The sequence below is a fragment of the Monomorium pharaonis genome, chromosome 2 (assembly GCF_013373865.1).
Source record: "Monomorium pharaonis isolate MP-MQ-018 chromosome 2, ASM1337386v2, whole genome shotgun sequence".
In the NCBI taxonomy this organism is placed as follows: Eukaryota; Metazoa; Arthropoda; class Insecta; order Hymenoptera; family Formicidae; genus Monomorium; species Monomorium pharaonis.
In genome coordinates, this window is record NC_050468.1 from 10,422,030 (window position 1) to 10,434,486 (window position 12,457).

The 12,457-nt window shown below is 39.0% G+C and overlaps 1 protein-coding gene across 4 annotated transcripts in view; it reads right to left on the reverse strand.

Moving 5' to 3' along the window:
* LOC105832078 (serine/threonine-protein kinase N) overlaps positions 1–12,457 on the reverse strand; it is a 35,955-nt gene that overhangs the window by 15,919 nt on the left and 7,579 nt on the right. For all 4 annotated transcript variants that reach the window (XM_012672710.3, XM_036282682.1, XM_012672708.3 and 1 more), the window contains one exon: positions 10,780–10,981. In XM_012672710.3, coding sequence (XP_012528164.1) covers positions 10,780–10,981 — 202 coding nt within the window. The remainder of the gene's footprint in view (positions 1–10,779; positions 10,982–12,457) is intronic.

Here is a 12,457-nt window from a genome sequence, read left to right on the forward strand (position 1 = left end):
ATGTTTTAAAAAAACGAAACATAAAATCTTTTTTTAAGTCTCAAATTAATATATAAAAATTAATTTTTTTAATAAAAAAGAGATACACATGTATTAACTAAATTCTAAATTTTATATTTTTTTGTTTAATAAGAAAACATTATATAATAAAAATAGGTGGTAGTAATATAATAGAAAAATAAACAATATTAAAAATTAAAATTTTTTATCAACACAAATCGGGTTCAGATTTAATAATTTGTAACAAAATGCTAATTTATTTGTTACTTCTATTCCTAATTTATTGTGGATTTTATTTTGAATAAAACTTAAATTAGAAAATACTCGCTCAATTAATGCTGAACTTGCTAGATAATTATGCAAATGCATGACAAAATTAACGAATTTAGAAGGCAAATTGTTTTTTTTTTCTTTTTTGTTTTCCACTACGTTCTGACATTTAGATTTAAAAAAAAAAGATATTGGAAAAGCTTTAGCTTCTGCTTAAAATGCTATAATTAATGGTAAAAAGTCAGGCGATAATTCTGCTGCATAATTCCGCGCGGTTTCTTGTTTTTTTTTTTTTTTACAATTTTGTATCATTGTTACAAATTATTAAATCAACCAGATTTGTACTCGTAAAAAATTTTAATTTTTGCTATTATGTTCATTTTTCTAATATATTACTATTACCCACTTTTATTATATATGATGTTTTCTTATTAAACAAAAAATTAATGTAAAAATTTAAAAAAATTAATTAATACATATCTCTTTTTTATATATTGTCATTTTCCTTGCAGATATTTGCGTACAGGAGTATTATGTATATTACATGTATACATAGTTAAGAATGTAAGGATATATCTAAGACATTGCTTGTGAATTAAGATTCATAAAATATGAATAAAAAGATTTTCTATTTATTGTAATTGTATCGTTTTTATAGACGATATCAATTTTTGCTAGTTTTTGCTCATTTTTGCCGTTTTTTTTCCGAAAAATACCAGTTTTTATCACTGGCATAGACTTTATATAAAAAAAAAATCGGAATTTTGCCAACCCTGGTTTGATTCGAGTTTGTTTTTAAATCAATGGAATTCAATTTCAACAATTTCAAATCATAGTAGGTTTGATTTCAAATCAATCGCTTTCTTCGTGTTTCCTAATTCATTTTAATAAATTTTACTTAATTTTACTTTATATTTTATATAATATTTAAAACTGTATGTTTTCATCTATGTGCACCTTCTAATAAAATTGTCTATTTTTTGTTATAATTATTGTTTTTGTCTAAAACAATAATTGTATTATTTATTAAAAATTAATTATGATTAACTTATATTATTAATTTATTGAGAAAGTGTAATTAAAATCTTATTTTTTGTTAGAGTCTAAATAATTATCTTCTTAATATATGCGCATTTATCATGCATCAATATTTTTGTTGACAAAAGTAAAATAAAACATTAATTCTCTTATGATATTACAAGTCTTTCTAAAACTGTCACATGTATACTAATTATAAAACCTAAACATTCAATGTTTAATATCTCTTATAAAATTTGTATCTTAGCACATTTCTTGTTAGTGACACATTTTCTCCAAGAAAGTTAACAATGTATTTTCTTGACTATTTTAAAGGTAGCCTTTTTAATTAATGAAAAATACTTTGCTACATTCAAATTATGAGTTTAATTAAAGCTTGATTTGAATTCGATTCGTATTCAAACCAAAAAAAATCGAGTGTACTTTGAGAGATTCGATTCGGTTCGATGTGATTGTGCAAAATCATAATTCGCACCTGTAATATATATGTGTGTGTGTGTGTGTGTGTGTGTGTTTTCTAAACGTGTCTCGCACCGATTCGGAACCGCTTTCTTCAGCCCGCGGGTATCTTTCTTCATGTCGCGTTCAGATTTTCCATGTAGTATAAGCAATTGCCGCCTCACAGCGTTTTTTTCATGTCTAACAATCTTCGTGATTTGACAAGCGAGATCGCACGGCACGCTTGGATCCCACTTTCCATCACCCAGTACTGACACGCTGAAACGCCCTAACTCCCACGTATTCAAGCCAAGTACACGGGGAGTGTGGAAAAAAAGTGATGTCCCGCTTTGTTTCAGGAACGCGCCGTTATGAATTTCCCATCGCTTCCTTTTCACCGCATTTTATTCCGCCTGTCTATCATAAACGTCTTCGAGATACAACGGGGATTATCTGACAATTGCGTCAGACGTTCTTTCACGCAAAACTGTGCGGTAGAATTGTTATACGTATACGCAAATAAACTTGTGGCCATAATTTACACGAATAATACAATAACGCATACACAATGTTAGTAATATTACAATGTGCGTACGAATAAAATACCGCGTGCATGTATTATAATTCGTGCCGGAACGGTGTGGGAAACGCAAGTCATAATTACGAGCGTTATTTCCCTGCCCGCCGGAACTTTCGACAATTACATTAATCAATGTACCTTACGTAATCGTATCGCGTTATTCTTTGTCATATTTCGTACATTGTAATGTACGCTGACACGGTCTGACGTGTGCCTAATTGCAGATCACCTCAAGGATATATAAATGATTGCTTACGCAAATAATTTAAGTGTGTACAAGTGCATCCGCCTGCGATGTAAATTAATGGTATATAGATACTCTCAGTATGAATGTTCCTAAGAGAAATGTCGATTCTCCGAACGGTTTATTTTACTTTGGACAATACGTCGTTATATTTCAGGGTTTATAACCGTATGATTTTTCAGGGGGATCGCCGATACACGTCGGTCGTTGTTCGCCGGCGTATGAATTTTAGCTCGTTAGTGCCGCGATGTGGGACACCCTTTCCCCCATCGAAATATGCCCATTATGCACTCGTGACTGGGTGCACGCGGGAAGCTACCGTAACACGTGCACGGTTTCACGATTCCGCGATTTCCCTGTGTACGCACACACGTGACACGTACATACGCATGCACGCACGCACGTCACGATAAACGACGCGTAGTGCCCGTTTGAGACGCGAATGAACGGACACGCCGTCTACGCACACGAGTATGCTCGACGTGTCCGAATAAGGCGATGCGAGGGAGCGAGCAGATGCGTGATTTTTCACGTGATACCTCAAATACATCGTAACCGCCGAAAATGTGTGCTAATCGTCGTCTTAGAGCTTCGGGAAGCGCATGAAGGCCGCCTGAACGGTCGGCACGAAACACCGCTAAGCCTCTGTAATATTTGCCATGTTATTTATGATCCTTCAGCACGAAACGTAAGGATCGCAAATATCCCGGAAAGTTTTGCAAACACGTGTTAAATTAAACAAGACCGAAACCGGCCGCACGAGAGAACTTTTTTTCCAATATGCATACTATTTCGACACGCTCTACATTTAGCGGATAGATTTCTCTCTCTTTTTTTTTTTTTTATAAAGTACACTTGTCGGGAAAGAATCCAATCTGCAAGGATTTAATTTTACAGTCAACCGCAAAGAATTTAATTAATTCTCAAGAGGTAGATCTTATCGATGCTCGGGCATCGACAGACCTCTCGAACAATCGCAGGACGGGTATTATTCCCGGGGTATCGCGCACAGGTAGATATAACGAGAAAATCGAGAGAAACACAGAGTCGCCGAGTGCAAATACCAAGGCTTTTACAATGCGGCGAAAACGACGGCGGCGGGAGGAGGCGCACGGAGGCGGCATAAAAGAGTTTGCGGGGACAATGCGGCATCGAGGGCTCTGCGAAACCGTGTCATTAGCGCAGCTCGACCGAACACGTGCCCCATTATATTTCGCGCTCCTGCCCTTGCCCGTCACATCGCATGCGGAGACCCGGCGACAAAGGCTTTCCTTGTTTTTGATACCGCCAACAATTGCACCTATCCATTCCGCACCCACCCTTCCTGAATCCATCCGCCCTTCCGCCCCCGCTCTCCCGTTTCTCTCTCAAACCGCCCCCTTTCTCCTCTTCGGCAAACAAATCGAGAGATTATCGACGAGCATTTAGAAAGAGAAAAAAAGAAGCAAGAACGGAAGGGTGATTGTGTAAAGTGGGCAAGGTGGCTGCGGCTATTCGCAGTCACTCTCGCCGGTTCAATGAACTCGCCGGGCGGGCGCGGCGCACGCAACCCTTTCGGTAGGGAGAGTGCGTGCGCTCTCGAGGAGCGGATATAATTGCTCTCTGCCTTTTGCTCGCAGCGAAAGGAGAAAAGAACAGAGCGGCGACCGCGCGAAATGGTTATGCAAAACGTATCGGGCCGATATGTAACCAAATTGACCACCTTGTGTGCTTAGACAAGGGACATTTAATATCCCTCGAATTTCGAGATATACGTCGGAAAGCACGTAAAATTTCTCTCCCCTTCTTCCCTTTTCAATCTTAATGCGGGAAACCGCAGACCAAAAATTCGCGTAATAATCTTCCAACAGGCGTAGAAATTACATACACGGTAATTCCTTGATGGTTCTATAATACGCAACCGCAATTTGCATTAATGCCATCGCGCGATGCGTGCCGGTTTTGTCGTCTCGTCTCTCCATTCCATTCATAACTCTACTCGCGTCAAAGCTGTTCCATCTACACGAGCGTGAGTTAGCGATGATAGTTCATAAAGTATGAACGCATTAGGCAGGGAGAGCTCTTGTACAGTTCGTTAAATGTATGGAAGAAGCAATTGTTCGTGCGCAATGGTTGTCGGCAACATCCTTATTATGGCATTGATTAAAATAATTACCGTAACTTTGCGAGAGAGGCGAGAGAGTGCGAGGCATTTTATTTATATATCTAAACCCAGCATCAGCATCGAGCGGCATCGTGCATACGCGCTCCTAACATCTCGTCATGTAGTAACAAACGCTTGCGTCAAGTGGACGCAACGCGATCTCTGTAAAGCTCCATGGCTGAAATATTTTTTCTCGGATATCCGACAGTCTCTCAATAGAATTCTAGATAACACCTCGAGAGCTTTATTAAAGAGCATTACGATTCGATCTCAATTAAAAGAATTATTATCAATTTCTGTCTAATAAAATCAACAAAAATATCGATACTCTGTATCTCTAAATTTTTATTTTACATTTAATTTATCAGAATTTCTCAACATATCGTGCACACGATATTTATATTTAAGTCAATATTGCTTGTTTCAAATATTTCTTAACTTTTACATTCAAATGTATCATTTTATCACAAGGATCAAATTTATTCTAAATCCTAATATTTTTTAATAAAATATTGAGTTAAAACAAAAATTTAATTTGCTTATTATTTGGACTTTACTTCAATCAGAGTTATAAAATTCTTCCAAAATGTATAAATGCTTTTTTTTAATACAAATAATAAATTTTTCCAAAATTTGTCTTAAGAATATTTTAAGACTATTAAAAAAATATTCTTTGTTAAAAATAATCGTTACTAAAAAGAATTTTTCGGTGTGTGTGGATTCTAAAACTCGTTTAGAAAATATTAAAATTCCACCAAATAGATTGTAATTGTCAAAATAATACTTTTCGAAGATGACATATTGTTTCTTAAGATTCAAGATGCAATTCATTGAAAATCAATCAATATTTCTTTTCTTTTTTTACCAACAATCGAGTTGGAAAGATTTTTAATAACAATTATATTTCAAAATAGTATAAAATGTAAGCAGAATACAGGATTTAACACCTTATAATGTTTAAAAAGAAAAAAAACATCGATGTCCAGGTAACTTTTGGTGCAATTTTTTATCACGTATCAGGCAAACTTTGCCATAAACACGCTTAAGGCGATGATTAGCATAAACGGCAAAAGCGTACCGAGAAATTAACATACGCCTCGAAAAACCTACGGCGAGTATCCCTCGGGCGTTCGGCAAAGTAGCAGTTAAGTTATTAACATAGAGTCACCGGTTGGTAGCGCCGATCAAGAAAATCGCGGGACCGGTCTGATAGAAAGTGCAGCGTTAAAAAAGCAATAATGCTGTGCGGCAGTTGTTGCCAGCGAAAATCACTTAAAATCGCATTCGCGTCGAGTAATACAACGCTGAAACAGCGACGCGCACGCAGTCGTGGCGCACAGTATCTCCCGAGAGACTGTACAGAAATGAATTAGATAATTATTTGCGAGAACAAGACTCCGCTCGTCGCGGGTGCTTCATATCCTTGACACGGAGACTACCGGAACCTATCGGTTATCCACAATTATCGAATGATCGTAGGCGTCAATTGCCATCCGCGGCGAGCGTATTGCACGCGAGCGCGAACGAGAGGAAAGTCCGCGTTAGATAGCGCCGACGTATTATACAACGATTGGACGAGTTACAATATGTTTGTATCTCTGCACGAGGTTTATCGTCTCGCACCGTAATCTCTCGAGCACCAGTCGCCACGGTAGATATACCGCCCAGATTTGTAACGATAACATCTCCCGGAATCACGTAATTACGTAGACCGGGGAAATAATAAAATTCTGAAATGTTTTTAGATTTCGCGCGTGCGATATCGCGCGACTTTCTAAGGTCAGCATACACTCCCTGCGATACGAAATAATTAAATGTAACATATCGCAGCGGGGACCTTCGAACGTCGAACAAACATTAAGATCGTAAATGCGACGTCTGGATGCAATAAAGATCGCGAAAGGTGCGCTGAAAGAGTCATTCGGCGAAAAGGGAACAGCCGCTCGGCTCGATTAAGAAGTTTTACGAGCGCTGATGAGGCCTGATAACGAGCCTCGATACCATTCGCTCCGCTTACACGGAAGCGCAATGCGGTACACTGTGCAGCACGGGGTATTACGTGCATCCGGAGGGGCAGGCCGTGTGTGTTACGGAATGTATTGAGTCCACTGTATTTAGGTAGCTACATACGGAACGTCCGATTTTAACGGCACGAGTACATTTTACGTATGTGTATAATATTCTCTTATAAATTAAACATGTTCGGCAAATCCTTGCGTTGCTGGTTACGTCACCGATGAATAAGTCAACGAGAGGGATTCCACGTCTCGGAAGCCTGCAAATATTTCAGTCGCGAACATTGTAAAAAGTTTCAACGTTTGCGCGATGCGTCTTACAGGCGCATTATTTCCGGCGCTTCGAACGGCAACCCAAGTGACTTATTTAGTTACGAACGGCCATGCGGCCACTTAAAATTTATTAACTCGTAAATGCCCCGGCCCCTATACCCGTTACCGCGTTACGTACGAACGTGCACACGTTCGATAAAGTGCACTTCATAAATTCATACCGTATCCTGCGATCAGTAAGCCTTTTATAATTAACTCGCCTCATAAAATCTAGCGGAATTTCCGCGGCCGAACAGCGCGCCAGGCGTATCGTGATTCATTCGGGGATTTCCTCACCGGGAAGATAACCGATAATTAGAGCGGTCCGCGCCAATTGCTGCGGCGCGAGAGATTGTAAAACACGCTCTTAACGTTCCTTTAAAACATATACTTTCACACAATTCTCAGCGATTCGCTAAACTCGCTGCGGTTTTTACACAAGTACGTATATAAGCTTCGAGAGCGCAGCTCATGGGCCGCAGTCTCTCGAAATAATCTCGACTATGATCATTCCCTCACGGAATTCCGCCGAGTTTCATGCCTCTGGCCGCGCGCATGGTCGTGATTTTTCGGCTGTCGCGGGATCTTAAATCGGGACCCGAACAGGTAGTTTACAAAGATCGAGAGCCTGGCCGGCCGGTCAGGCAGTCAAGCAGGCAGACGGGCGAAGGAAGAGGAGGATCGGAGAAGAGGGCTTCCCCGAGAGCGCCGACGATGGAATGCGAAAGCGTGGGTTCGGTTTGGCCGTAACGCGATCTGGATATACAGGGAGAAGCACGAGGTGAGAGGGGAGGGGGGGAGAGGAGGAGGAAGGAAGGAGGGGAAGCGCCTCGGGGCCTACGTACGCACGTGTAACGGTACTCCGCGCGATCGCTCCACGATCGCGATCGCCTCTTTCGTAATGCGCTCTCGATCGTCTCGCGTCTACGTATATACACGCGTGCACACGTGTTCGTACGTTTTCGCCGTTGCACGCAACGGGAGAGCGGCATGTCTCGGCGGAACTGGAAAGTGAACGAGCGTTATCGTCGCCGTTAGCGTCTGCAGCCTCGCACCGCCCGCCGCCGTCTCCTCGCGAGGAGAGAGAAGAGCGTGGACTTTCTCCGCGAGCTATACACCGAAACTATATCGCCACGCGCCGAATCGAGAGAGGATCAGTCGTTTTTTGAGTAAACTTTGAGAATCAACTTTTTTTTTCTTTTCGGAGACAGTAATGCGATTGGGGGTAGAGATTGTTTAAACTTTCTTTGACGAATTTGAATGTCTTTCCGTTGTTTCTCTCGCAATTGTAGAGCGTCAATAATTAGCAATAATAGTAACTGAAGAAACGCGGTACAAGTTTTGGGATCGTGCACTGAATGGCATGAGTCTCTATCGCACAGGGGAAACTGAAGGAGGCACCCCCGAGGCAGGTTCCTGGACCCGAGACCGAGTATGATGATGACTGACTTAACTGGAGTGGATAGAGAGCGTCTCGCGGTCCAAGGTATAAATAGCCACTACCACTTACCGTCAATTCAGTGCGAGCGTAAGACTGTAGTTCCTCTGTACAACGTATCACGCGGCGCATAACGAAGTGGCCACTCGTAACACAGCGAAAAAATGCTCTTCAAGAGCCAAACAATGTTTTGCCCGGGAGTAACGTACTAGATTAGCCTAATAATCGCGTTACACGGTCGTATAAGAGCCCGCCATACTAGTTGCGGACTCGCGACGCCAAAATTTTTCTTTGTCGAATCAATTCCCACGTCTGAGAATATTCAGACGTTAATACCGAGCATTCGTCTAAACAATACTAAAAAAAAATCAATACGATTGAATTTCAATTATCAAAGTTTCAATTTAATTAAATTTTGTAAAAGAAATTTCCCAAAATTCCCGGATTTTCTAGAAATTTTATTCAAAATTCCAGGCAAGATTACAAAATTTGTTAATGCAGCTTTACAATAAATTAATTTTATTATACCTTTTATAATGTTCCTCAATCAAACAATTACAAAAAGTCATTTAAGTTTTAAATATTAAATTTTAAAAAGTACGAAAAGAAATGATGTGACATGTGACGATCTCTCCGGCAAGATACGGATCTACCTTACCGGAAGTACAAAATTCGAAAGGTAATTAAACACGTAACGCTAACATAGAACCATCTATTGTGACTGATTCTTTTATACCTCGTGATTCACACGATAATGTACGAAAATGTCTGTGTCATGTTTATTGCTAATCAATTTTACGTTATTCAGAAAAAAATAATCAAAGAAATAATTTTATTTTTAAAAAGAGAATTTAAATTTAAAAATAAAATTTCCAAATTTTTTCCGAGTAACAACAAAATCCCATAAAAATTCCTAATTTTCAAGAATAAAAAAATTATTATTATTCCCTGAAAATTACAGGTTTTCTCTGATAGCAATCACTTTCGTTATTAATTTGGCAAAAAAACTCGTAGAATATGAAACGCGATACTGTCAGTATACCGAGAAAGGACCACGACCTTTATAAAAAAAATTTTGTCAATTATTCTTAATTTATATCCCGCATAAACGAAGAGAGATTTCAAGCTGAGAGAAAGAATAATTTCGACACGCAGATGCAAAGGCAGATGACTATCATCATCCCTTTGTGGCCTCGTCAAAACTGGCGGTAACTCGTCGAATTGAGTGCAGTTTTTAACATCGTATAGAAGCTAAACCGAATCATACGCGGCTAACAGGAACACAGAGCCAATGTTACGGAAGAGCGACAGTGTTAACGCGATATTAATAGCCCGTTATTTTGGAACGTATTGTTTTCCATGACTGATCAATCGATCAACAGTGAAAAGGATAAATATACGCTGCATTTATCGCATCGATCGTGCTGTCTTTTTAAGTTAGATAGTTTAGATTCAATATTGATACAACTTACACTCTATTTATTTTATTGGCTGCTATCTTTTCAACTTGAGCGTTTGGATACATCATATCGGATGCACAGCGATATGTATATATCGATCGATGAGTCAGAAACGTCGCTGCGTTAAAGAGATACGCTCGATTTGTCAGCGCTAATGGCGACGTAAGGCTAGCAGCTAGCAGCGGTATGCTCAGACGGGCTTTATAAACGCGAAGACCGTCGTCTCAACGCCTCGTTAGCGGGTGGAGTTATTAAGTGCCCCCTCGTTAACAACACGAAACGGTCGTTAACGCGGCGGGGAGCTGGCATGCCGGAACATTAACTATTATCGCAATGCATCGATACGTAAAACCAAAGGATAAGCGGGACAATAATAAACCGCTGCGTGCAAAACACGTGAGATTATCGCGAAATTTAACGGGAACGCTTTCGCGATGGTGATAATCTCATGAAAGAGTTCCTCGAATCGCTCGATACTCGATGCTTATCGATGCACACTTCGATTATTAATTGTTCGCGCGCTTTAATTACTCGTAATTGTCCGCCCTCCACGATGACTCATAATGCTTGTTAAACCATGCGTGCAACGCATACAAGAAAACGTCAATTTCTCCCCGCTTATATTAGCCTGTTTTCCACTGAGCGTTCCGATATCGGGGATCTTTAGTGGCTGTCCCGGGTATTGCGTCCGACGCGGGACGTTCGTTACATAAAACCCGTTTAAGAGCGCGTGGCGGACCGCTTTATTCTCGCTCGGTCAATGCTACGCGCGGAGAATTGTATGGCGAACACGAAGATGATATCGCGTAACGCGCGCCGCGTGCGGCTCCGCTTTACCAACCTTGACCATTCGAGTGATTCTGCTGCGGCGACGGAGGCTGGCCCTGCGTCAGGATAATTTGACTCTCGAGCTGCTGGAGCTCCGCATGGAGCTCGTTCAGCTTGCTGTTCGCCTTCTTCACGATCGTCGCAACATCTGAGAGCGACTTGCGATCTGTCGCGACTTCCCTCAGCTTCTCCGCCCCGGCCTTTATTTTCAGCTCCTGCGAAAAAAAAAACAGAACGTCAAATTCATTCTAATTCGGCATTCCCTTACGGCATTTCCAACGAAAACGGTGTCTTGTCTTCATTAAATTTTATTGTATTTATTAGAGTCTGCCAGTCGCCTGCTTAAAGTACATCCACCGCTCGATCGTGCCGCTCCTCCATACGGCAAATGAGACGTAAAATCACTCACGTGCCCAATGATACCTTTCGATGTATCCTTCGGTATTCTATTACAGAGCATTAATGCATGGTCGCTGCGAATTTTTGCAATGAATCATCAGACATTATTTTTACTTTTCGATCTAGGGCGTGTTGAGAATTTTTACAATGAGAAAAAAATGTGTGATATAATTTGCGACTATAATTACATAGTAAAATAGTTATAGCGAGGAATATCATTTTTAAAGTAATTATTATTATAATATTAATAATAATAACTATATGTGAATGTTTATAGTGATTGTTCTATTGCTATAATTTATTATATTAGAATCTCCATTTTGGTTATGGCAACCATATCATAAGTTGTACAAATATATTATGATTACAAGAACTTTATTATAGTTAAAACAAATTATAATTTATATTATAAAATAAAAATATACTATAATAATTTAAAAATGTAATAAAATATAATATTAATTTAGTTAAATTTAAAATTAATTATAAATAGTGACTGTAATAGTGCGATATTATGGTTACACTACAACAATTTTTTTTCTCGGTATATGAACAACTCGGTCCAACATTTCGTCAATATTAAATCTGACAAACAACCTCGTTCAAAAAAAGATACTTCGACAAAGAATTAAGGAATGTTTATTTGAAAATACCTTAGCTTTCTAAGACGCTATGAAGAAAAAGTTTACTATTTTCTTCCAATAAGTAACGGTTTTCATCATTTTTAATAGTACATTATGTAACAAAAGCGTCAAATTGTCTTTTGTGCACGTGTTGGCAATAACTGATCCAAACGTGTCACGATTTTTTTGTTACCTGTGCATCGATATATTGGTCCTTGGGTGTGAATTAACAGGTAAAAAAAGAACCACTTTCGGCGCACAGGTAGCAAAAAAAATGTTTTTGATAATTAAAGGTCGGTTGTTCCAACTTCTTGTTAAACATACCCAGCAGATAAATATGTCTCTCTTTATTTAAAAAAAATGACGATAGACACATGCTTACTTGATAGGTAAATTTACTTCCAAAGAAGTTGGAACAACCGGCCCAGATAGTTTTAAAATGTACTTATCTTTTATAGAAAACTCATTGTCGTAGAAAAAAAATTGATACTTTTTCAAAGAATATTATAAATTCGAAGAAAAACTAAAATAATAAATAAAATTGAATAAAATAAAATTTTTATTTTAACTTGATATGCTTAATTAAAGTATTAAATTACTACGAGTCAAAATATATTTTGAATAAATTTGATGCTTATGATGAACTTACGATAGATTTGCGGATATATA